The sequence below is a fragment of the Aquarana catesbeiana genome, linkage group LG04, assembly GCF_042186555.1.
Source record: "Aquarana catesbeiana isolate 2022-GZ linkage group LG04, ASM4218655v1, whole genome shotgun sequence".
Taxonomy (NCBI): Eukaryota; Metazoa; Chordata; class Amphibia; order Anura; family Ranidae; genus Aquarana; species Aquarana catesbeiana.
Window position 1 is genome coordinate 517,154,600 of NC_133327.1, and position 27,825 is coordinate 517,182,424.

At 41.7% G+C, this 27,825-nt stretch overlaps 1 protein-coding gene across 2 annotated transcripts in view; it reads right to left on the bottom strand.

Moving 5' to 3' along the window:
- The window catches only part of TTC13 (tetratricopeptide repeat domain 13), a 194,392-nt gene that overhangs the window by 23,462 nt on the left and 143,105 nt on the right, over positions 1–27,825 (bottom strand). The window contains exons 15-18 of one of the 2 annotated variants that reach the window (XM_073627758.1): positions 27,196–27,288; positions 26,624–26,707; positions 17,975–18,059; positions 17,184–17,293 (exon numbers count right to left, since the gene is read on the bottom strand). In XM_073627758.1, the coding sequence (XP_073483859.1) occupies positions 17,184–17,293; positions 17,975–18,059; positions 26,624–26,707; positions 27,196–27,288 (372 nt within the window). The remainder of the gene's footprint in view (positions 1–17,183; positions 17,294–17,974; positions 18,060–26,623; positions 26,708–27,195; positions 27,289–27,825) is intronic. The other variant, XM_073627759.1, reaches the window with a different exon arrangement.

A 27,825-nucleotide genomic window follows, 5' to 3' on the forward strand; every position in this document is an offset into this window, starting at 1 on the left:
ATCTGCTTAAAGCAAAATGTACAATAATTTTGCAATTTAAAATCAAATGGACTATCAACATACATTATCAAAAAATGACTTTGGGAAGATGTCAGAATAAACTAAAATTAGTTTTTATAACATTTTAATGGCTTAAATTTTAATTTATATAGTGCCAAAATATTCCGCAGTTCTGTACAAAGCACAAAAAAATACTCACATTAGTCCCTGCTCCCCAAGAAGCTTATAGATTAATGTCCAACCCAAAGTCATACTGGCACACATACACTCAAGATCCAGTTTTGGATGTTTTAGGATTCATAAATTAAACAAATAGCCCTAGGAGAAACCTACCACAGATATACTGTACTACACTGAATGCAGATAGTATACCTGGTGGGAATCCAATCTACAACCCTGGTATCAAAGGGTCACAGGGGATGATTTACTAAAATTGGAGAGTGCAAAATCTGGCGCACCTCTGCATAAAAACCAATCCGCTTCCAGGTTTTATGGTCAAAGCTTAATTGAACAAACTGAAGTTAGGAGCTGATTGGCTACCTTGCACAGCTGCACCAGATTTTGCACACTCCGGTTTTAGTAAACCAATCCCCACAGTGTCAGCAGATTTTGCCTACTTTTTTTCTAATAGGTAAACTATGATTTTATTACTGCTTTATACTGAAGAGCCATACTATAGCTACCGTTGGGCTACAAGCAACCTAAATGTCTTTAGCTGTAAACAGCTTCACACATACACACTTGTTATTACAGTATTAATATATTTTTAAACTGATGCTTTAGACATATTCTTAACGTTTTATTTTATAATAGTCCTTTTTTTTTTTTTTTTTACAGGATGCCTGCCTTGGGCCACGCCAAGTGAAGGTACAGTGCATGATAAGGAAGGGGTCATTGCACTTATTGATTTACCTAAAGTGATTGTAAACTCTTAAGGCCCATACACACGATAAGAAAATTGGAAGAAAATGGCCATACAACGAACGATTGGCCAACTAGCTAATAATTAGTATAGAGCTTTCGACTTTTCGGGTGACAAAACCTGAAGGTGCACGCTAGAAATTTTTTGTTGAAGGTGAACACAACGTCCAATTTTTGTTTCATTCGTACGGCTTTCTTCCAAAAAACCCCCCCAACAAAACGTAAGCGCAAGACCATACATGCTCGAGACAAAAGAATACATTACAAAACAATTCAACGCATTACATCACTTCCAAAGTTCTATTCTGTCATATGAGAATTTTTGTAAGTTGAGTAAACTCATTTTCAATATGAAACTAGCATGCAAAAAAACAAAACAAAAAAAAAGGGCGATTATTCACCATTGTGTGTACCAGGCTTTACATATACCCAGTGAAGTGACTGCCCTTAGGTAATACACATACAGTGGATATAAAAAGTCTACACACCCCTGTTAAAATGCCAGGTTTCTGTGATGTAAAAAAAAAATGAGACAAAGATTATTATTATTATTATACAGGATTTATATAGCGCCAACAGTTTACGTAGCTCTTTACAACTTGAGGGTATACAGTACAAATACAATACCATTTAATACAGTAGGAATCAGAGGGCCCTGCTCCTTAGAGCTTACAATCTAAGAGGGAAGGTCAAGAGATACAAGAGGTAATAACTGCGGGTGATGTGCTGATTGAGAAGATAAATGTACAGCTGTTAGGTGGGGGCCAGATAGGCTTCTCTGATAAGATGAGTTTTCAGGGATCGTCTGAAAGTGGATAAAGTAGGAGAAAATCGGATGGATTGGGGTAGAGCATTCCAGAGGATGAAAGAGGCTCTGGAGAAGTCCTGAAGGCGAGCATGGGATGAGGTGACAAGGGAGTTTGAGAGCAGGAGGTCTTTGGAGGAGCGAAGAGAACGATTAGGTTGGTATTTTGAAACTAGGTTAGAGATGTAGCTGGGGGCCAGGTTGTGGATGGCTTTGTAAGTTATAGTTAGTATTTTGAATTTAATTCGATGACTGAGTGGCAGCCAATGGAGGGATTGGCAGAAGGGTATAACAGACGCTGAGCGGTTTGTGAGGTGGATGAGCCTGGCAGCAGCGTTCATGATGGACTGAAGTGGGGATAGCCTATTTAGAGGTAAGCCAATGAGGAGGGAGTTGCAGTAGTTGAGGCGGGAGATGACCAATGAGTGGATTAGAAGCTTTGTGGTGACATTGGTTAGGAAGGAGCGTATCTTGGAGATGTTGCGGAGGTTGGGGCGGCAAATTTTGGATAGTGATAGAATGTGGGGCCGAAAGGTTAGTTCAGAGTCCAGGATTACACCTAGGACTTTGGCGTGGGGAGATGGGTTGATAGTTGAGCCATTGATATTGACAGATAAATCAGGGTAAGTGGCACCTGAGGGAGGAAATATCATGAGCTCGGTTTTGGATAGGTTGAGTTTGAGGAAGTGATATGATATCCAGGCTGATATGTCTGCTAGTAAGTTAGTAATGCGTGAGGAGACAGATGGAGAGAGCTGGGGGGTGGATAGATAGATTTGGGTGTCATCAGCGTAGAGATGATATTTAAAGCCGTGGGAGGCAATCAACTGACCCAGGGAGGTGGTGTAAATTGAGAAAAGGAGAGGTCCAAGAACAGAACCTTGGGGGACCCCAACGGAGAAAGGAAGAGGAGAGGAGGAAGTAGAGTTGTAAGTCACACTGAAGGAGCGGTGGGATAGGTAGGATGAGAACCAGCGAAGAGTACAGTCATAGAGACCAAAGGAGTGGAGTTTATTGAGGAGGAGGGGGTGGTCCACTGTGTCAAAGGCAGCAGAGAGATCCAGGAGAAGTAGTACAGAATAGTGTCCACTGGTTTTAGCCGTTAGTAGGTCATTTGAGATTTTAAAGGAAAGCAGTTTCCGTGGAGTGTTGAGGGCGAAATCCGGACTGAAGGGGATCAAGAAGTTTATTCATGGTCAGATGGTCGCTTAGTCAGTTGTAGACCAGTCTTTCAAGAAGTTTGGAGGAGAAGGCGAGTATGGGACGTAGGTTGTTAAGATTGGTGGGGTCCAGTGAGGGCTTTTTAAGAACGGGGGTGACTAGCGCATATTTTAGAGAGTTTGGGAAGATGCCAAAAGAGAGGGAGAGGTTGAAAATGTGAGTTAGAGAGTGTAGAATCAAGTCAGAGGGTGAGCGTAGCATTTTCAAGGGAGCAGGAGTGTTAGATAAAAGTTTAGCAACCTCATTAAGAGTATCAGGGTTGAATGAGGGAAGTAATGATTGTATCTGTGGACATGGGGTGTTGCATGGGGGAGGTTTTTTGCGCATTGGAGATCTCCTCATGAATTGTATCAATCTTAGTTTTGAAGTGATTAGCGATCTCCTGGGCAGTGAGTGAGTTGGTGGGTGGAGGCAGTGGAGGACAGAGTAGAGTGTTGAAGGTAGAGAAGAGTTGGTATGAACTGGATGAGAAGGTGTTAATGAGTGTGATAAAGGAGGATAAGATAAATAATACGATAAATAATAAGATAAAGTGTAAATAATTTCAGAACTTTTTCACCTTTAATGTGAACTATAAACTGTACAACTGAATTTGGGGGGGGGAGTAGAAAATAAAATAAAATAATGTGGTTGCATAAAAGTGTGCACACCCTCTTATAACTGGGGGTGTAGCTGTGTTCAGAATTAGGCAATCACATTCAAACTCATGTTAAATAGGAGCAGCAAAAGCCATGATCCGCAGAGAGCTTCCAAAGCATCAGAGGGATCTCACTGTTAAAAGGCATCAGTTAGGAGAAGGGCACAAAAGAATTTCCAAAGCATTAGATATACCATCGAACACAATGAAGTAGTCATCATCAAGTGGCAAAAATATGGCACAACATGATGGTGACATTACCAAGAACTGGACGTCCCTCCTAAATTGATGAAAAGACGAGAAGAAAACTGGTCAGGGAGGCTGCCAAGAGGCCTACAGCAACATTAAAGGAGCTGCAGGAATATCTGGCAAGTACTGGCTGTGTGGCACATCTGACAACAATCTCCCGTATTCTTCATATGTCTGGGCTATGGAGTAGAGTGGCAAGACAGAAGCCTTTTCTAACGAAAAAAAAAAACATCCAAGCCTGGCTATATTTTGCAAAAACACATCTGAAGTCTCCCAAAAGCTTGTGGGAAAATATGTTAGGCCCCTTTTACACATACGGACCGTTTGTTTTTCATCCATCTGTTGACGGATGAAAAACAGACATCAATACATTCCAATGGAAAAATGGATGACAACAGATGATCGTCTATTTCCATCTGCATTTTTGTGAACGGATGAAAGCCCTATTTTTCATCTGTCAAAAAAATCGATCGGATGAAAAACGGATGTATTATTATTATTCAGGTTTTATATAGCGCCAACAGTTTGTGCAGCGCTTAACAAAATAAAGGCAGACATTACAGTTACATTACAATTTGGTACAAGAGGAATCAGAGGGCCCTGCTAATTAGAGCTTACAATCTAAAAAGGAAGGGTCAATTGATACAAAAGGTAATAGCTGTGGAGCATGAGCTGATAGAGTAAGTAAAACAGTGTTAGTTAGAAGTAGGATAGGCTTCTTTAAAGAGAAGGGTTTTCAGGGATCGTCTAAAGATGGATAGATATAAAAAAAACAATTTTGTAAAAAAAAGATGGATAGATAAGGGGACAGTCGGACAGATTGGGGTAGGGAGTTCCAAAGGATGGGAGAAGCTCTGGAGAAATCCTGGAGGCGAGCATGGGAGGAGGTGACAAGGGAGCTAGAGAGCAGGAGGTCTTGGGAGGACCGAAAAGAGCAGCTTGGTTGGTATTTTGGGACTAGGTTAGTGATGTAGCTGGGGGCAGAGTTATGGATGACTTTGTAAATTATTGTTAGTACTTTGAATTTTATTCTTTGAGTGAGTGGAAGCCAGTGGCAGGATTGGCAGAGAGGGGTGGAGGACACAATGGTTGGTAAGGTGGATGAGTATTGCAGTGGCATTCATTATTGACTGAAGGGGGGATAGTCTATGTAAAAGGTAATCCAATGAGGAGGGAGTTGCAGTAGTCGAGGCGAGAGATAACCAGGGAGTGAATTAGAAGTTTGGTGGTGTCATTAGTTAAAAAGGGGCGTATTCTGGAAATGTTGCAGAGGCTAAGGTGGCCTGATTTGAACAATGATTGTATGTGGGCCTAAAAGGACAGTTCAGAGTTTAAGGTTACCCCTAGCACCCTGGCATGTGTTGACAGACTGACAGAGAAGTCAGGGGAAGGGGCACGTGGGGGAGGAAATATCAAGAGCTCAGTTTTAGATAGATTCAGTTTGAGGAAGTGGTTTGACGTCCAGGCTGATATGTCTGTTAGTAAATCAGTGATGCGTGAGGAGATTGATGGGATGAGCTGAGGGGCAGAGAGATGGATTTGGGTGTCATCAGCATATAAATGGTAGTGGAAGCCAAAGGAGGCTATCAGCTGACCCAGGGTCAGTAGAGTGGTAGAGGTCCAAGGACAGAACCTTGGGGGACCCCAACAGTAAGATGAGTTTGAGAGGAGGAAGTGGAGTTGTAAGTGACACTGAAGGTGCAATGAGATAGGTAAGATTCGAACCAACGGAGAGTGCAGTCATGGAGACCAAGCAAATTGAGTTTTTTAAAAAGGGGAGAGGGTGGTCAACTGTATCAAAGGCAGCGGAAAGGTCCAAGTGTAAGAGTACGGAATAATGACCCTTGGTTTTGGCTGTTAGGGAGTTTTAGGAGGGCAGTTTCTGTGGAGTGCTGTGGACGAAATCCAGACTGAAGGGGATCAAGAAGGTTATTCTCAATGAGGTGGTCACTCAGTCAGTTATAGACTAAACGTTCAAGGAGTTTGGCGGCAAAAGGGAGTAAAGAGATGGGTCTTATGCCACGTACACACGACCGGTTTTGCCGTCGGAATAAACTACAAAGGTTTCTCCGACGGAATTCCATGCCAGCGGTCTTGCCTACACACAATCAAACCAAAGTCCGACCGTCAAGAACGCGGTGACGTACAACACTTACGACGGGACTAGAAAAAGGAAGTTCAATAGCCAGTAGCCAATAGCTTCCGTCTTGTACTTGCATCAGAGCATGCGCAGTTTTTGGACCGTCGGAACAGCATACAGACGATCGGTTTTCCAGATAGGAATTGGTTCCGTCAGAAATATTCAGAACATGTTTCATTTCTAGGTCCGTCAGAAATTTCGAAAAAAAAGTCCGATCAATCCTACACACGATCGGAATAGACGATGAAAAGCTTCCGTCAGATTTTTTTCTGTTGGACATTTCGCTCGTTTGTACGCGGCTTTAGGTTGTTAAGATTGGTGGGGTCTAGTGAGGCCTTTTTTGGAATGGGAGTGACTAGCACGTTTTAGAGGGTTGGGGAAGATGCCAGTAGAGAGTGAGAGGTTGAAGATATGAGTTAAAAAAAGTGTAGGATAGAGTCAGATGGTGACCGTAGTATTTAGGAAGGAACAGGGTCCAGGGGCAGGAGGTTAGGTGGGTGTTAGAAAAAAGTTTAGTGACTTCCTCTATAGTAGCTGGGTTAAAAGAGGTAAGTATTGAGAGGGATTGATTGTGTAGGAGGACAAGGAGTGTAAAGTGAGGGAGATATCTGTAGAGCGGAGACCTCAAAACGAATTGTCTCAATCTTATTTTTGAAGTGATTAGCAGGGCAGATTTATATTGGCTGAAATCTTGCTGTGACCTACGCCACAGGCGCTCAAGAGCGCGGCTATGTTTTTTGAGGCTTCTGGTATTGTTTGTCTGCCAGGGTTGTAGCGGTCAGTGCCTGATTCTGTGCGTAGTAAGGAGGGCGAAGGTATCCAGGGTGGCTGTTGTAAACTGAAGTGGCCAAGTTGGGGCAGGACAAGGATGAGATTTTGTCGTAGAGACAATCTGTAGCAGAAAAAAGAAGAGAAGGGTTAAGATGGCAAAGGTTTCTATGAGTAACAGTTTGGTAGTTGGAAGGCAAGGAGCAGAAAGACAAGGAGTGAGTGAAATAAAACTGACAAATGGGTTTTCATCCGTTTTTGCATTGGTTGTTAGGGGGAACCAGTCACTGTGGGGGGAGGTTGTGGCAGAGAAAGACAGGAGAGCAGTATACACAGCGAGAGGGCAGTCTGCAAAGACAGGCTCCCTCACTTGCCGGCACTGACTTTCATTGTCAGGTTTGTATACAATTGCCGGATTTTTTTTTCCCTTAGGTTTTGGAGCTGTCATTTTGGGGGGGGGGGGGGGGGGGGGCGGGTGGTGTGTGCAAGGAGAAGGGGAGAAGAGATACATAGTGTAGAAACATATAGTCAGGGGGCAGTCTCCCTCACTTGCTGACGCTGACTGTCATTGTCAGCTTTTAAATCTAATTATCGGCTCTTTTTTTTTCTATAAACAGTGCAGAGCCAGAGCTGTCAAAAAGAAAAAAAAAAAAAAAAAAAGACATTCCTCAGTGCAGTTCTTAGATCAAAGGAATGAACTTCGGTCTGTAGATGAGGGCAGTTTAACCACTTGAAGACTAAAACTTTTTCTGACACTTGTTGGTTACAAGTTAAAATCAGTATTTTTTGCTAGAAAATTACTTAGAACCCCCAAACATTTTATCTATATATATATATATATATATATATATATATATATATATATATATATATATATATACATATATATATATATACATATATTTTTTTTTGTCAGAAACCCTAGAGCATAAAATGGCAGTTGTTGCAATAATTTATGTCACACTGTATTTGAGCAGCAGTCTTTAACCGCTTCAGCCCCGGAAGATTTTACTCCCTTCCTGACCAGAGCACTTTTTGCGATTCGGCACTGCGTCACTTTAACTGACAATTGCGTGATCATGTGACGTGGCTCCCAAACAAAATTTACGTCCTTTTTTCCCTACAAATAGAGCTTTCTTTTGGTGGTATTTGATCACCTCTGCGATTTTTATTTTTTGCGCTATAAACAAAATAAGAGCGATTATTTTTTTTACATTTTGCGATAATAAATATCCCCCAAAAATATAAGAAAAACATTTTTTTCCCTCAGTTTAGGCCGATCTGTATTCTTCTACATATTTTACTTAAAAAAAAAAAAAAAAAATTGCAATAAGCATTTATTGATTGGTTTGCGCAAAAGTTATAGCGTTTACAAAATAAGGGATAGTTTATGGCATTTTTATTAATAATTTTATTTTTTACTAGTAATGGCGGCGATCAGCGATTTTTATTGTGACTGCGACATTATATCGGACATGTCGGACATTTTTGACACATTTTTGGGACCATTGTCATTTATACAGCAATCAGTGCTATAAAAATGCATTGATTCTTGTGTAAATGACACTGGCAGTGAAGGGGTTAATCACTAGGGGGCGGGGAGGGGTTAAGTCAGTACTAGAGATGTGTTCTAACTGTGGGGGGGATGAGCTAGCTGTGACACGTCACTGATCTCTGCTCCCGATGACAGGGAGCAGAGATCAGTGACACTGTCACTAGGCAGAACGGGGAGATGCTGTTTACATCAGCATCTCCCCGTTCGTCCTCTCCGTGAGGCGATCGTGGGTATCCGCGCTGCGATCGAGTCCACGGGACCTGCAACCCGACTCACTGAGCTCCCGGCTGGCGCGCACGCAATGGCACGCCGGGAAATTTAAAGGCACGTACCTGTACGCCCAGCCGTGCTATTCTGCCGACGTGCATCGTCGTGCGCCGGTTGGGAAGTAGTTAAAACACATTTTTTGGGGGAAAAAATACACTTCCATGTATTAAAAAAAAAAAAAAAAAACAAAACTGTAAAGTTAGCATTTTTTTGTATAATGTGAAAGATGATGTTACGCTGCGAGAATCGTGATCTTTATTCTAAGCAAAATTGTGATTCACATTTTATCCAGAATCGTGCAGCTCTAATGTAAACTAAACATTTTACTCAAGTGGTTAAGTGGATGTAGAGAACGGATGTAAAACTGATCCATTTTTTTCTTTGAAAAAAATGTGACTGAACTGATGAAACAAACAGAAGACATGTGTAATAGGGGACTTATGGTCTGATGAAACCAAGGATGAACTTTTTGGCCATAATTCCAAAAGAGGTTTGGCGCAAAAACATGGTGGTGGCAGCATCATGCTTTGGGGCTGTTTTTCTTCAGCTGGAACATGGGCCTTAGTCAAGGTAAAGGGAATTATGAACAGTTCCAAATAAAAGTCCTTTTCTTGGAGTACAGTACTGGACACAGGCTCCTTTCAAATGGTTGTAAAGTCAAAATTTTTTTCACATTGATTCACTGTATACATTAAAAGGTAAAAAAATAAAAAAGGCTCCACTACCTATTCTCCTCTCCTCTGTCCCTAAACACTTACCTGGCCTCAGTTCGGGCTGCCTGCAGAACTTCTTCACTTCCTGGTCTCACAGGAGACAGACAGCAGTGGAAGCCATAGGCTCCTGCTGCTGTCAGTCAAACTTCTGTGAGCAGGATGTGGCGGGGAATTACAGGCGCTGTATGTGCCTCCCCTACTCCTGTTTTCAAAATGGTACTTTTGGGGGGGGGGGGAGCAGGTACTCGATTTTGGCAGGTCTCAGAAGACTGCGGGACTATTCATAATGCACAGTGCGCCTCGCGCATTCGCAGTGGGCTCCAGCTATGAAGTCCCAAGCTGTCACAGCCTGGTGCCCACAGTGAAGGTGCTGGCGCCGGGGACAGAGGACGAGAGGTGAAAATGGCTGGGGTGAGCACAGCTCTGGATCGTAGGACAAGTGAGGTGGCTGTTTATTAAAAGTCAGCAGCTACAGTTTTTGTATCTGTTGTCTTATTTTTACCAAGGAGACTGGATCTCCTCTTTTATGACTGTTGTGGCCCCACTAGATTGGCTCATTGCCAGTGTGGTGCCCATATTAAAAAAAAAAAAGGAGTACCTACAGACCGGTTAGTTTAAAAGGATAAAATTCACCTTTTGTAACATATTACACTCATATTTAGGGTGTAACATATTACTATAAAAGCATTTGCCCGCACCCCACTGAAGCTCCATTCACACCTGGGCAATTTGAATCGTGGGTGGAATCCCCGCGATTCAGAATTGTGGCAAAACGCGGGACAACTTTGCAATGCCATAATTTCTTGAACAAAATCGTGGGACGCATACCCAAAAGAGGTTCCGGAATCGCGTTTTGCTGTGACTCTAAAATCGCGGGCAGAATCGTGGTGATTCCGCCCACGATTCAAATTGCCCAGGTGTGAATGAAGCCTGATCGTGGTAGAAATGCTTTACAGGCTGCGGTGTAAAAAATTATGTGAATTTAATATTATCTTTTATTTTTAAGAAAAGGTGAACTTAGCCCTTAACTTCTTCTAGTATGGAACAATGATGGATGTCAATTACTTTGGTCAGTTTGAGTTAGTTTTTTTCATGGAAGGGTATCAAATGTGTCCATGTCTAGAAGGGTTATTAGCCGTTTGCCGACCAGCCGCCGCAGTTGCAACATGGCCCGTGCAATTGTCAGTTAAAGCTACGCAGTACCGAATCACCAAAAGTGCTCTTGTCAGGAAGAGGGTAAATTCTTCTGGGGCTGAAGCGGTTAAGGGGTGAACTAGAATTTTTTTATTTTTTACATTTTTTTTAACTTGTATGTAGATAAGAGCTTAACTCATTGATCTGCATAAGAACGAACCAGTGTAAATAGGTTATACTAACGTTGTTGCATCTATTTTTCAAAAAAGCTTCTGAAAAATGTTCTGAGGATTAATTTTGCCCAGCAATAGCTGCTGCGGTGATTCAAAGCAAGACAAAATTTACTGCTTCATAAATACGCCCCAAAGTACTGCATTTGGATTGCATTTAGACAAATACAAGGATCTTTTAACCATAAATTCACACAATTTAAAAAAAAAAATATCCAGTTTCCTTGTACTTCAAATAAAAACATTGCCAGATACAAGACATTTTGGCAAAAAGCAAAATTAACTTTACAAGTTTTTTTGCCCTTAAAATGCACATTTCAAGTACTTTTATTTTTAAATATTACATACGTGCTTTGCTTTGGTGATGCCTTTTTGGCTGTCTTAATGCAACTTTGTATATAACACATTCATTAGGATTCATACTTACCTAGGTGGATGCAGCATCGTTGGCGCTGGGCTGTGGAGGGGGGGGGGGGGGGGGGGGCAGAGCTGAGAGGCTGAGCTGGGTGTCGGTCCAGGGATCTGGGCGGATCCTGACTCTATGGTCGTGATTATACCCTAGCCTGGACCGACTCTAAAGTCAGCAGAGAGCGAACTTCAGCCCGCTCTCTGCTGAAAATGGGTCACAGGGGTGCAAAACGAATTGAACTCCTGTGATCCACAGAAGTACAGACAAATGAGCTTAGGCTGTACTTCTCCTTTAAAGTTTTTTTCTTTTCTCACAAATAGCATATGGCCCTTTAGGCCCATATGTACTGACACCATTTAATGTTGCTTCATGAGAGTGGTTGGTGTTAAAATGGTCATACACAATATTCTAGAGAACATTATTGTTGACCTTGCCAATTTAGGCCTGACTGGGAGACTTTTTCTACCGGTAAGTGCAGACCAATCTTAGTAGAAGAATCTAAAAATGATTTTTCCCAGCCTTTCACAATGGTTCTATTCTTGTACATATACTGTACATGCCGATAAATCTAGAAAAATCAGAAATATGTTAATAATTTTATGATGGGGGGCCAACCTAAATAATCCATATACTTTTTATCCACTTAAGGCAGGCGTTTACCCTAAATAATTATTGTTTATAGGCTGCCCACAGCCTATAAACAATGGACAGGAAGCAGCCCTGATTCGTGTTAACGTACCTGTATGCCAGTCTGCATTGGCAGCTCCTGTGTGGCTCACAGGAGTGCAAACCCAGGAGCCTGGATATAGGTGTGTCTCCAGGACACAGAAATCACATGGTAATAGACCATGTGATCACCCGGACACAATGGTAATGTGGTTTGCTGTGTCCAATCACAGCAATCACATAGCACTCAATGGAAACTGAATGTAAACTTCGGTTCTCTCTGCTCTGACAGAGATCAGCTGTGAGAGCAGAGAGAACAACTGATGCAGCCTGTGAGTGTACAGCAGCTTATCAGACATGTACACTCACAGACTGCAGTGTCAGCCTGCCCCAGTGTCCCTGATCACTGCCCCCAGCATACTACAAATAGTGCAACCAGCCCCCATCACCTGTCCCAATGTTACCAATGCTCACGGTAACACCGCCATATGCCATACCAACATCCTGATCACTGCCATATGCCATATCAGCGTCCTGACCACCGCCATATGCCATATCAGCGTCCTGACCACCGCCATATCAGTGTCCTGACCACCGCCATATGCCATATCAGCACTCTGATCACCGCCATATGCCATACCAGCATCCTGATCACCGCCATACCATATTAAAAAAAAAATGTAGCAGAAAATATTTTGGCCTAATTTTATGAAGAAAGATTGTTTGCAAAAGCTAAGAAAAAAAGTGTTTTTTCTGTCAAAATTTTCTGTATTTTTTGGTTTTTATAGCAAAAAATGAAAAATAAAAAACCCAGGAGGTGATTAAATACCACCAAAAGAAAGCTTTGTCTCTAAAATAAAAATTTCATTTGGGCACAGTGTTGCATGCCTGAGTAATTGGGAAGGGGGTGAAAGTGTCCAGGCTTGAAGTGGTTAAAGAAAGACCGTTTGATCAGATCTTTCAAACGTAATCTTATTTTTATGGCCACCTGAAAATGAAGGTCAATCTAGTATAATGTATTCATTGCATAATTACATGTTACAGCAAGGCACAGTTCATACTGCCCACCCCTTATATCGTTGTCTGAAAGACAATTCAGAATAGCATGTAGAGAGTATTGGGCTTTTGGCATCTAGCACATACAGTGCCTTGCAAAAGTATTCACCCCCCTTGGCTTTTTACCTATTTTGTTACATTACAGCGTTTAGTTCAATGTTTTTTTAATCTGAATTATATGTGATGGATCAGAACACAATAGTCTAAGTTGGTGAAGTAAAATTAGAAAAATATATACATAAAACTATTTTTCAGAAATAAAAAACTGATAATTGGCATGTGCGTATGTATTCACCCCCTTTGTTATGAAGCCCATAAAAAGCTCTGGTGTAACCAATTACCATCGGAAGTCACATTATTAGTGAAATGATGTCCACCTGTGTGCAATCTAAGTGTCACATGATCTGTCATTACATGTACACAGGCTGCAACACCTAAGCAAGAGGCACCACTAACCAAACACTGCCATGAAGACAAGGAACTTTCCAAACAAAGGACAATGTTGTTGAGAAGTACAAGTCAGGGTTAGGTTATAAAAAAATATCCAAATCTTTGATGATCCCTAGGAGCACCATCAAATCTATCATAACTAAATGGAAAGAACATGGCACAACAGCAAACCTGCCAAGAGACGGCCGCACACCAAAACTCACAGAGCGGGCAAGAAGGGCATTAATCAGAGAGGCAGCACAGAGACCTAAGGTAACCCTGGAGGAGCTGCAGAGTTCCACAGTAGAGACTGGAGTATCTGTACATAGGACGACAATAAGCTGTACGCTCTATAGAGTCAGGCTTTATGGCAGAGTGGCCAGAAGAAAGCCATTACTTTCAGCAAAAAACAAAATGGCACGTTTTGAGTTTTCCGAAAAGGCATGTGGGAGACTTCCAAAATGTATGGAGGAAGGTGCTCTGGTCTGATGAGACTAAAATTGAACTTTTTGGCCATCAAAGAAAACAATGTGCCTGGCGCAAACCCAACACATCACATCACCCAAAGAACACCATCCCCACAGTGAAACATGGTGGTGGCAGCATCATGCTGTGGGGATGCTTTTCAGCAGTCGGAATTTGGAAACTGGTCAGAGTTGAGGGAAAGATGGATGGTGCTAAATACAGGGATATTCTTGAGCAAAACCTGTACCACTCTGTGGGTGATTTGAGGCTAGAACGGAGGTTCACCTTCCAGCAAGACAATGACCCCAAACACACTGCTAAAGCAACACTTGAGTGGTTTAAGGGGAAACATGTAAATGTGTTGGAATGGCCTAGTAAAAGCCCAGACCTCAATTCACTAGAAAATCTGTGGTCAGACTTAAAGATTGCTGTTCACAAGCGCAAACCATCCAACTTGAAGGAGCTGGAGCAGTTTTGCAAGGAGGAATGGGAAAAAACCCCAGTGGTAAGATGTGGCAAGCTCATAGAGACTTATCCAAAGCGACTTGGAGCTATGATAGCCGGAAAAAGGTGGCTCTACAAAGTATTGACTGAATAGTTATGCACATTGACTTTTTCTGTTATTTTGTCCTATTTGTTGTTTGCTTCACAATAAAAAAAAAAAAATCTTCAAAGTTGTGGGCATGTTCTGTAAATTAAATGATGTAAATCCTCAAACAACCCATGTTAATTCCAGGTTGTGAGGCAACAATACATGAAAAATGCCAAGGGGAGTGAATACTTTTGCAAAACACTGTAAAATAGCATTGCATCACTATTATAAGCACCTAGTTGGCCCTACGATGCACAAAAATCAAACAGGAGTAATACTGCACATGTCAGTATGTTCGGTGTACTTTTCCAGTGAAGCAACACAACAGGATAAGAGATCATGATATCTATGGTGAATCCACAGAGTTTAAAACAAGAAAATTTTTGCTCATACCCAAACCTAAAACAAAACAAAACCAAAAAAAAAAAAATTAGGAAACTAACATTTGGAATCTTTTTTTTTTTTTTTTAAAAGGGTGTAGCGGGTGCCCCGCGGCCCCACACTACCCGCCAGCTGCCGCCTGGATGACACAGGCTTTCGAAAGGGAGAGAAGCTGTCAGCTCCTGCGGGGGAATCCTTCCTCTCCTCCTCGCATTACACTGCGAGCAAACAGCACTCACAGAAGAGACAGCTGCCTGTTCTGTTCCCACCAATCCTGCGGATCCCAGGTGCATCCGCAGGATTGGTGAGATGTCACTTGCCCATTTTAGAAGGCATTGGCAGGGGGAGAGAGCCAATGGCGAGCAGAGCTGCAGAACTCCAGTAGTAGCAAAGGACTTTGGAACATGTTGTCCCCAACACAAACAGCCCCATAGCAGTCCATAGGGGGCAGAACTACACACCCCAGCATGCTCTGGTGGGCAGAGAAGTAAAGGACACCAAGCGGCTGCCTGGGAGCTGGACAGACGCCACGCTGGCAAGGAAGATTTGACCCGGGGACAGGTGCTGCCTCCCGGGTCGGTGTACCGTTCTTTCCAAGCATCCATGGCCAGTAAGGGTGACATCCTGCCTGAGAGGGGGATCCCAGGTGCATTCTAGAGGCACAGCTATACAAACGGCGTGAAGCATTCCAGTTGTGAGGTAGCTAATCCGGCTACCTGAAGAGCCTGCCTGTTCCAGGACACTTCGTTTGGGCCTTGTCCACAGGATTGGTGAGCGGGCACTTGCCCATTTTAGAAGGGATATAGACACAGACACTGCATGCAGACAACGTTGCCTATTTTTGCCTACACCTGTAGGGTCTGAGTCACACTCGCCTTGCTACCCAGATGCTGCCAGCATACTGCATTTTCACTCCAACAAACAGGATTTCTAAGTGAACCAACTAAAGTGGCTAGCTGAAGATTCAAGGCCTTCTTCTTCCAAGGGACTGAAGTTATTGGTGCCATACATGCACACATACATACCCAGAGCTTGGTATATGTAGTGTATGAGCGGGGTAATCTGAACTTGGGAGTTACGTTATTGAATGCTTCATTAGGTATAGTATTTACAGGTATCTAGGCCTGTGGTGTCAAGGGACAGAAGGGAGAGGTCTGACATAAGAAAGTCATTCCTCTGCTCTCCTCCTGCCTGGACTCATAGAGCCCAATTTAAGCAGTGGTGGCCAATCCGTTACAGGGTGTGCTATTTTGTGATCTGTCTTTGCCTCTGCTCTCGGGGTTACTCATCTTGAGGAGTCCCCTGAAAGCAGCCGGATATTACTATAGAGTTCTGTTGCTTTTGGTTCTCAGTCAGTAGTATACTGTTGACCTATTTGAGGTATATTTGTCTACTGTTCAGCTATATTGCTACTGTTACGATCGTAAAGGGGTTGTAAACCCTTTAAGGTTTTTCACTTTAATGCATTAAGGCGAAAAACCTCCTGTGATGCAGCAGCCCCCCTTTTACTTACCTGAACACAATCCTTCCAGCGACGGGGATGAGCACACCAGCTCCAGCCAGTGTCTCGGGTCCTGATTGGATAGAATGATAGCAGCACAGCCATTGGCTTTGGCTGCTGTCAATCAAATCCAATGATGCTGGAGCCGGGGGAGGGGCCGAGTCCTGCTGTCTGTGTCAATGGTTGCAGCAGCAGGATACAGGAGCGTGCCCGCACAAGTGCCCCGAGGGAGAGTGGCTCTCCAATGGGGCACTCGAGAAGAGAAGGAGCCAGGAGCGCGGCTGAGGGACCCAAAAGAGGAATGGGGCCACGCTGTGCAAAACCAACTGCACAGAGGAGGGAAGTATGACATGTTTGTTTTTTTAAAACAAACCATTATATATCCTTTAAAGAAATTTCACAGTAAAGACTATTTCTGTGTTTTACTCTCATTGGTGGTGTTTGCGCGAACATTATTGCCAAGTGTGCCAGAGGGGCTGAGACTGTTCTTGGGGTTGAGAGGCAGAGTACAGAATCAAGTATACTTAAGTGACTCCTCTAGGGGTAGCGCTACAATGGTAAGATTTATTGACACAATTAATTATCTCACCATTACTGTAGATGTATGTAGAGTACCTCTGTAGCCAGCTACACCTACCTACAAATTGTTTGCAAAACAATTCAAGGAAATAGCATGTAAATATCAAAATACTTTTAATATATAAAGTTCATGGCATTATTTTCTACAAGACAAAAATACTCTTACTTAAAACTAGCAGTGCAATCACATCTTACAGCACAAGGTTAGGACATAATAAACTTAACAATATTGATGTACATTAGCTCACAGAGACTAATCAGGAGTTAACATAGTCAGAAAAGGGAATCTTTTAGATCAGTTTCTATGGCTAATTGCACTTTACCTCTTTAAATACAGGCCTCCGTTACTTGTTCAGTCTTTATTGTAGAAAAGTAAAATACTAAATGGCTTACTGGAAAGAAAAAAATGAATGCCTCTAATAAGATAATAAAAAGGAGGTTCAGATACAGAAATGTTTCTCTTACTTATCTCCTGTTATAGTTATTGTGAATCCATCATATTCTTTCCCTTGATCTTTGAGGCTGGGAACTTTTGTGTTCACTGTGAACCCATCTCTTGTTTTGCTGTTTAACTGCTTTCAAAAAGTAAGATATAAGTATTATCAATTTATGGGATGAACATGAAAATTATGTATATGTGTTTAAGAAAATCATTATGGCCTTGTATATCCTCGTAGGCAGTGCTGGGCAAAGCTGAAATTAGGCAGCAACACAATTTGTTGCAAGACAATCTGCTCATTGGTGCTAGGCCAAAGTATTCAACTCAAAATGAAAACACTAAATAGGCAGAAAACCAAAGATGACACTCAAATGACATAAAAATATTTATTTTTATCCCACGATGCAGCTTAAAATGTTGCCAAATCATCTAATAAAAATGTATACATTAGGTTGCAACACTACTGCAGCAGAATATTAGTGTGCCATGCAGTTAAAAAATCACTTTGACCTCTTTGATTAAAACACCAAGCAGATAAAGATTGGCAACATAAATTAACTTTTGGGGTTTGCTAGCATACTTTATGAAGATTGTTGTTACAAGGTTAGCCAAGAAATGTGCATATGGCATTATAGACTGTTTTCAGCTAAACATTATTGAAGATTGGTTTCCCTCAATATTACTGCACTTGTAAAACCCATGGTTGGATTTCCTTCATTATTATTGTGTTTGTAAACCTATGGTTGAATCTTTCTGGTTTCACAAAACTCACTGTAAAAATGTTGAATGTGAGCGGTATATACTAAAAGAATCTTACCTTCATTATTGGTAAAAGATCTTCTACCTTTTGAACCTTCTCTAATGCCTCTTTGACATCCAATATACCTCTTGGATTGTTGGCACTGTTCAAGAAACACAATAAACAGATCACTCCCATTGCATACAACCCACATGTTCCTGCCCTGACACTAGAACTGGACAGACCTGGTCATTACTATCCACAATGCATCATGCTTGATGCTACCATTTTCCTGATGCCAGTCATACACCAGCCTGATCTTGCTTTAAAGCAAGAGTCTCCAAACTCTCAGTTTACTTATCCTTTAGACTTTAGGGGGACCAGACTAGGGCACGTGGGAGTAGAAAATGTCATGGCATCCAGCTGGAGTAAACAAAGCCCTATCTTTGGTGCCAGCGGTAGGAATAGTATCCCATTGTTGGTGTCAGTTGGAGGCATAGTGCCCCATCGTTTGTGTCAATGGAAGGAATCGTGTCCCATCATTGGTGTCAGTGGGATAGTGCCTCATCACTGATGTCAATGGGAGGCGTAGTGCCCCTTTGTTGGTTATTGGCAACAGGAATGATGCCCCATTGTTGGTGTCAGTGGATAGAATAGTGCCCCAAGGGCCTGATAAAGGCAAGCAAAGGGCCGTATTAGGCCCCCGGGCCGCAGTTTAGAGACCGCTGCTTTAAAGCATAGAATTTAATGTCAAACTGACAGCTGGTGAAAAAAAATTGGGTCCTATGTTGAGAGACTTGTGTCAATGGAATCATATTGACATCAAATTTGAAACACTTCTGAGAGCATTCAGAATTCATTCATGCATTTTAATGCATTTGACCTGCTTCAATCACATAAATTCTCATATAATAGCGATGCAAAACCAACTTGAAGCAAACAAAACACTTTTAACACAAACCTTAGTTATTCGACCTCCCAGTCTATGGCGTAAACCTGTTAACTTGCCAACTTGGCACCCTGCTGCAACAACAGGCTGTTAATGATTCTTCTAAAAACTTGTTTTAATGTTTTCAGTGATCCAGGTCTACAAGGATCAACAAGTGGCTGGAGAGAATGCTTAAAGGTAAAAATGATTTGACTTTATAGTAGGGCCAATAAAATTAATGCCAACACAACAACACATCTATTATGCAGTTTTGTGCACTATGGAAAATCTCTGAATAATCTTACTTTGCATAAAGAATGTACAAAAATGGTGCGTGTATAAAACATCTTCATAGAATATGGAGTAGGAAGAAAATCAAACAAAAAATTAAAATAATATTTGGTATGATTGACCTTTGCCCTTAAAGCGTCTAGCCAAAACTTTTTTTTTTGACTAGGATTTGGGAAGGATTAAAACCCCTGTCAGGTTTCACTACTACCTGTGGCTCTGATAGAAAAGCCTTCTCCCACACTACTAAGGAAAAAGAAAAAAGTTTTAGCTGGACTTACACATTGCACTGGATAAGTATGCCTTATTTAAAAGTATATTGTTAGGTTTCAATATGTATAATCTTTAAAGGTTGAATAACACTGCAACAAAAAACAGATGGAAATAGTTTGATCTCACATGACTTATAAAGGGAATTTATGGCATTTTTGAAATTCAGGGACTTTCAAGGATAACAATTTCCAAGAACATATGTTTACAACCACCAGAATTAATGTACACTAGACAGCTAAGGGTCTGTAAATCAAAAAAAGACAGAAGAGCTAGGACAATGCAGACAGGCTCAGTTATAAAGGCTGAAAGAGCATTAGACAGACATTCAGCTATAAAAAGGTACAATGCAGCTTATTACATTACAAAATATTATTCTTGTATATTTAAAAAGGAAACTACACAGTGTATTTCTAATCAGCACATATCGTGAGCTATAACCCAAACTGTCAAAGATAATTATTATAGTGTTTTAAATTTTTTTTATTTTTTGGTACATCTGGTGTTAAAGCTGGATTTCGAGATAAGCAAAAATTGAGTAATTACAGGAGGCATGAGTATTCTTACTTGAATTTTGATGTGCTTTGTGTATTTTTTCCAGATCCAGTGTGTAACTTTTCCCCTGTGTATAAGCCTCCTGTATTAAGACCAGTCACTGCTGCCCTTTCTCCTTGTGCAGGAGAACACACACATTAAATACACCAGTTTATTACGTATGAACCTGTGTTATCGCATATTGAAGTCTGCCATGCATAAGAGTTACCTCCTGTTGACAAAGAACCCACTTAACCCCTGTAGTGTATTGATTGTATGTATGGGGTTTTTTGTTGTGGTGCTCCCTTTGTGAAATTACACTTTTTTATGACGCTTAACTTGTATCTTCTCACCTGCAGCTTTTTCCTGCATGTTAGTCCATGCACTCTTTTTTTGCATTTTTTGTTGTTTTTTCTCCTCTTTTCTCCCCCCAGCAGCCAGGCTGCTTTCCTGGGCTGAACCGAATTGTCTCATTTAATTACCACAGCTGTGTTGGTAGGGGTAGGGGTTGTATATGTATATTAATATGCTGTTATTCTGAGAATTTTATGGCCATGATAAAGGCTGCACGCCAAATTGTGTAAGCCCTGTATTATTTTGTACCACACCTGGATTAATGAACTCATTCACTGCGGAAGATCGAGCTGCCGGCTTTCTTTCACCTGTATGCAGAGTGACTGGTCTTGTCTCCTCCCCATCTTGTAGTTTTCTGCAGGCAGCATGTAGTGGATGGAGCTGCTGGGTCCCTCCCACAGCTCTGCTCAGGCTATTTACAACACAGTGATGATTTTACTGTTAGGTTTACTTGATAATATATGGGTTTGTAAAGGCATTTGGAGCACACAAAGAGGACTGAAATGCTTTGTGGCTATTGAGAAATCTATTTGCATTAAAGTTTTTGTGCCTGGAGTTAATCTTTAAATAAATTAACTTTACATAAGAAAAGCCTCATTGTTTCTGTTCATTTAATGAAAACCTTGTTTGTCTTACTAGTTCAGGGGTAATGAATTAAAATTCACAGAGGTCCGGTGAGCAAAATTTTCTTCCAGCAGAGGTCCGAACATCATGTCGTTACCCGTGGCGCCTTCTCGCATGTGCCAAACCGCATGTTGCTGCCGCACTATTTTGGAAAAGACGTCAAAGACTTCTTTCTCCGTGTTTCTTGCGGGTAGTGCAGCCCATTAAAATGGGCTGACCTACCCACGACAAGTGCACCTAATGCACATGTACAGATCTGAACCCATTCTTACATCAGCATCCTCAGTCCCCAGTGCACATCAGAGTCCTCAGGTCCTCCTTTATATCACCCCCCTCAACAGTAATGTTCTCACACTTCCTTGACACCAAACCCCCCACAAGTACTGTCCTTTGCCCCTATTTACATTATCCCCCCACATTACTATCCACAACTCCGTTCACATTACTATCCTCATTGCCCCCGCATCACAGTCCTCAGCCTCCCCCACTGTAATGTCCACATCTCCCCACTGTAATATCCACATCTCCCCCATACACCATAGTCCGCTGAGCCCCCCCACCCTGATGTCCTCAGCCCACCACATCACAGTCCTCAACAACTCCACTTATGTCCTCAGCGAGTCAGCACTTTCCTCCTTTTCAACCTAGTGCCCTCACTCCCTGTAACTTCGCCCCCTCTCACACTTACCTTGCACAGACCGAAGATCGGAGGGAGGCACGGCATGTCTCAGATGGAGGGCTGGGGTTGCAAGATGGTGATTGGTTTCTAAGACTGCCCTTCATCCTAGCAGCCAATCACCTGCTTGTTAACCTCCAGCAGCTCCGCCCTCCATCCAGAACTGTTCCACCTCCCGCTGTCGGCTCTGTGTGAGGATTACAGAGACGGCAGGGGGAAGAAAAGGCTGCTAAATGGTGGTACCGCGTCGGGCCGCATAGGAGAGTGAGGTGGTCCATATTTGGCCCGCCATTAAGTGATGCCCCTCCTAGTTTATCATTTTTAATGGGGGCAGCCTTTTTGATCCTCTTATCTCACAGGTGACTGAAAACAGACTCAGCAGTTATGATTGGTAGCCAGAATCTAAGTGATCTACACCCAGGGTGCTCAACCAATGGGTTGCAACCCCAAGTGGTGACACACTAGAATTTAGTATTAAAAATTCTCAAGTCAAGCAGATTGCCACAGATATCCTAGGCTGACTGGGGAAAACAACATTTAGCTATATTCAGCACTAAAACACTACTGTTTTGCCTGAGATGAGGCCATCTGCCAGATATCTCGTCCTGCTCCCTCTCTTTTATAACAATAAACATGCACACAAAAAGGTAATCTGGTCATTTGTGTTTATGGAAATCTCTTCCAGAAGGATGAAAAAATTTCTCCTCCTGTTGCTTGATCATGCAGGCATGTCCAACTGCTTTCTAATATCAAAGGCGAGTTTAAGTTATGATTGGATCATGTAAGAATCTAAACATTACAATTCAGCAGTCATTCTTACAAAACACTTATATTTACCTCCCTGTTTATCATTACCTACTCTGAGACGGACGCTTGCATCAAGAAGTTATCTAAATCCAAACAATTGCTGCCATGTCAGACAGACAGCTGACAGACTTTGTCCTGTGACCCAAAAGGCAAACGTAAATCTTTCTATATATATGTGTGTTTAATATTACAGCTGGATTGTCACTTTGCCCCGGAAAACAAAATTTGTCTTTTACTTGTATCTTGCCCCAGCACACAAACACACCCCAACTTTCAGTGCCCAGTCCTCTGTTCACTAACATTACACTGTCAGTGATTATTCTCTCTCTATTATGAAATGAACCCTTTAGAGTCCAGTCTCCACATATATGTATTTAGATTTTTCTGATCTAAATGTATGTGAATGAAACCCTTGGTAACCAGTCTCCATCTTGTGAGCATTAATGATTAACCAAGGCCACAGTACAAGGACCTTTTCCTTTAATGATTAGTACCAAAAAGTATGTGAATGAACACCTTGGAGGCCAGTCGTCACCCCTTGATGTCCAGTCAATGGTGCTGTGACAATATACCCTAATAATTAACTATTGTAATGAGTGAGGAGGAAGGTCACCCATTTAAATCAGATGACTACAATAGTTCTCTTTTTTAGGCTTACTTTCTTCTATTTTCATTTGGCGATCCAGCTAGTAAGTCTGTTGTCCCCCCCGCCACCAAACACTGACTGTGTTAATGGGGAAATTGATAGACTTTGTCTGCAACCCATGGTTACAGGAAAGTAAATCACATCATCTATGGCCTGCCTTAACTGCTATTCCCAACCAGTGCTCCACTATTCTCCAGATGCTGCCTTTACAGTGGACTTTATGACTAAATTTCTTTTCACATGTCAGTAATTCCCCAAGCCCCATTCCATCATCTGTCCACTTTGGGCATAAGAATAATCTTTTTTTTTTTTAAAAAGTACAATTTCATGAGCAACACACACTTAAACAAAACAGATACTTACATTTTTTATGTATAAATTTCCATATTCACAAAAACGATGACAGTCAACTACCTGCACCCAGTTCAAAAACATTCGCTGATTATACTAAGAGCCCTTTCACACTGGGGCGGTTTGCAGGCGCTATTGCGCTAATAACAGCGCCTGCAAACCGACCCGAAAGTGCCGCTACTTTCATTCCAGTGTGAAAGCCCCGAGGGCTTTCACACTGGAGCGATGCGCTGGCAGGACGGTAAAAAAAAGTCCTGCCAGCAGCATCTTCGGAGCGGTGAAGGAGCGGAGTGTATACCGCTCCTTTACCGCTCCTGCCCATTGAAATCAATGGGACGGCGCGGCTATACCACCGGCAAAGCGCCTCTGCAGAGGCGCTTTGCGGTGGTATTTAACCCTTTCTCGGCCGCTAGCGGGGGTAAAACCGACCCGCTAGCGGCCGCATACCGACGGTAAAACGCCGCTAATAATAGCGGCGTTTTACCGCCGCCCCCGCCCCAGTGTGAAAGGGCTCTAACAAACATTGAATACACAGATTTTTGCTTATGACCTAATCATGCTGGTTCTTTAAATTTATTGGACATACATTTTAAAGTAGATTTATGACCTTATATTAAAAAAATATGAAAATGTGTGACTATCCGTATTGCCAATGCTAATTCACAAGCCTGTAGCTTGTCCATGAGCACTTGGCCACACCCAGTCCTGCCCACTGCTTCTGCTGCTAAAGCCCTCCCACTTTAGGATGCACTGCCTGAGAAGTGGAGCATAAGAGAAACAAATGAAGGAGGACTGGGCTCAATTAGGGAAGGTAAAGAAGTTTTCTTGTACTTTTTGTGGATTGTAAATTGTATAGTAACTGACTGGGCACTTTTTTTAGACTGTCCTACAGCAGCCTTTAAAGTACAACTAAAGGCAAAACATCTTTCTTTCATTTAGGATAGAGTAAGGGAGGGTTACAAGAAAGTCCCCATTGGAGGATTTCCCCTCTATTACTTTTCTGGGGACAACCCAAAATTTCGGATTCTTTTTAACTTTCAATGAAAATGGCAAAACAGGACAAAGACAGAAGTGCGGGTTCCTCAGGAGACCCGGATATTTGCCCTGTGTATAGGGTATATCCCCAACTTTCACCTAGACAGGAGATGTTTTATATCTACAGTTTGGTCTTCGGTTTGGCAAATATATCCCGGCTGCTTGACCCTTTAGATGTCATAGGACCTTGACAGTGATTGTATGACCATCTTTTGGATATTGAGTGATCCACCATATCCAGATGTGAGGGATTTTAGGAGCGTCATTGGGCTCAACTGGGGGGGTTTTCCTATTGCTTGGGGACTTGCAAGACGGCCTATCACTGGTCTCTCCCTAGCGCGAGCATGCCAGGCTATTGAAGCATATAGGTCTGGAGCCAGATTCTCTGCTCCATGTTACACCTCAGAGGCTTACTTTCACACTGGGGCAATTTTCAGGTGTTTTAGCGCTAAAAATTGCGCATGTAAACTGCCTCCCCAGTATGAAAACCTGAGTGCTTTCACACTGGGGCAGTGCGCTTGCGGGATGGGAAAAAAAAAAAGTCCTGCAAGCAGCATCTTTGGGGAGGTTTGGGAGCGCTGTATACAGCGGATTTAACCCTTTCTTTGGCTGCTAGCGGGGGTTAAAAGCACCCTGCTAGTGTCCAAAAAGCGCTGCTAAAATGACGGTAAAGCACTGCTAAAACGAGCAGTGCTTTACCGCCAACGCAGCTGCAGTGTGAAAGCAGCCTTAGTGTTATTTTGTGACAAGCTCCGTACAACACCTTTTTATATTATGATATAGATATACTTGTGATTTTATTTATATACAAGCTTATGTATTAGCCATTTCTCTTTATATATGTACTGTTTTTTATATACCTTTAATAAACGTTTGTTCTAATTAAAATTTGTGTATGCTGTATCATCAGGGAATCACCATTTAACGCCCATTCTTTCAAAATACTTCCCCTTTTTTCTTCTAAATTGTATAGAAACTGACTGGGGACTTTTTTAAGACTATCCTACAGCAGCCTTTAAAGACAAAACTTTTTTCTTTCATTAAGGATAGAGTAAGGGGGGGGGGGGGGTTTACAAGAAAGTCCCCATTGAAAGATTTCCCCACTATTACTTTTCTGGGAACAACTCAAAATTTTGGATTTTACTTTACTTTCAATGATGATGATGGCAAAACAGGACAAAGACAGGATGCATCTCCCTCAATGACCAGGTAATTTTTTGTGATACGGCACTGCGTTGCTTTAACTGACAATTGCGCAGTCATGCGTCACTGTACCCAAACAAAATTGATGTCCCTTTTTCCCCACAAATAGAGCTTTCTTTTGGTGGTATTTGATCACCTCTGTGGTTTTTATTTTTTGCGCTATAAACAAAAGAAGAGCGACAGTTTTGAAAAAACAAAAAAACAAAAAAACACAATATCTTTTACTTTTTGCTATAATAAATATCCCACGTTTTTAAAAAAAAAAAAAAAAAAAAAAACAAATGTTTTCCTCAGTTTAGGCCAATATGTATTCTTCTACATATTTTTAGCATAAAAAAAATTGCAATAAGCATATATTGATTGGTTTGCACAAAAGTTATAGCGTCTACAAAATAAGGGATAGATTTATGGCATTTAAAAAATTTTTTTTTACTAGTAATGGTGGCGATCTGCGATTTTCATCGGGACTGCAATATTACGGCTGAGAAATCGGACACTTGACATATTTTTGCGACAATTATACAGCGATCAGTGCTATAAAAATGCACTGATTACTGTATAAATGTCACTGGCAGGGAAGGGGTTAACTTTAGGGGGCGATCAAGGGGTTAACTGTGTTGCCTAGGTGTGTTCTAACTGTAGGGGGGAAGGAATAGTCTAGGAGGAGAGAGAGATCAATGTTCATACTTAGTATGAACACACGATCTGTCTCTACTCCCCTGAAAGAACCGGATTTGTGTTTTTACACACACAGATCCCGGTTCTCGCTCTGCCGCGAGCGATCGCGGGTGCCCGGTGGTCATCGCACCCACCGGGCACTCACATCGGCTCCGGGCACACGTTGTGGGCGCGCACTCGACCCTAGTGGCCAAAAGGCAAAGCGACATAAGGTAACGTCGTTTCGCCCAGCCGTGCCATTCTGCCACAGTAAAACGGCGGCGGCTGGTTGGCTAACAGGTATGAGTGTGATAAAATGAATCTAAATGAAGTTCAACAAGAATACACACTTACCTGTGAAATATAAGGATTCGTTCCTTTATAAAGCTTAAAATCTTGTCAAAATATTCCACGTATCGCATGTTGATTACCTGACCCCTGCAAAATACGTACATAAAAATATTTAAGACTTCTGTTTATAATAGTTACTGGCACAATTATATTAAAACATTAAACCCGAAGAATGGAAGCATGCAAAAGCAAATGATGACGGCTTGCATTAAAATGACCTGAGCTGTTACTTTTATGCACGGCTAAGTGTTGGATGTATATCCGCAATTCATTGAACACTGTTTCATATTGCACTTTTTTGGCACTTTATTTTGCAATTTCATATTGGAACATGCATATTTAATACTCGCTGTCACATATTGCACTTTATAGTTTGCAGTTTCATATTGCACTTTTGTTGCTGTCTCATATTACAATTTTTTGCACAATATTTGTTAGATCTATAGCGCTGCTTTGACATTTATATATTATGATGTAAATGTATACACCACTACAAAAACAAATGCATGCACAGAAGCTCTTCATGCAATATGATGCTCCTTTTGACCCACTGTACCTTCCCTTGTAGCAGTTACCTGATGAGGTTGATGTGATTGTTGAAGCCCCTGATGAGACTCTGAGCTGGCATTTCATCTAACCATAAAACAGGCTGATCAGGATCTGCAATCCTATCAAAAAAACAAACATATTGTAACACTAGTATATAATAAATTTATTTTTAAGCGGAAAATTATTGAACATGTATTATACCGCATTTGAAATCTCTGCTGTGAAGCTCTTTCCTGTAATGCTCCCCCAATTTTTGCAACTCCTGGATGAAAAATAATGTGGCACCTCAAATACATTGGCAGAGTAGTAAAAACAGACTCTGGAGAAAACTGGGTTCTACTGGCAGTTCTATTATGGTAGATTCCAGTGTCAATTATTAACAATATGCATAGTGACTTCCTGCCCCAAAATAAATAACTGAAAAAAAAGTCTATAGTTTGCAATCCATGTACATTGCGTCAGACGTTGTCTTATCTTAATACTGAATACAATCAATAGACAATTTACAGTAATAACTTGTTGACCATGGAGACCATGTCATTTAGACTGCCAAGGCTAAGAGATGGGGATCAGCACATTGTATTCACTGACAGAAAGAGGTGATCTTTTACCCAAAATATTGTGATTTTGTATTACTGATCTGTGCTCTTATTCAT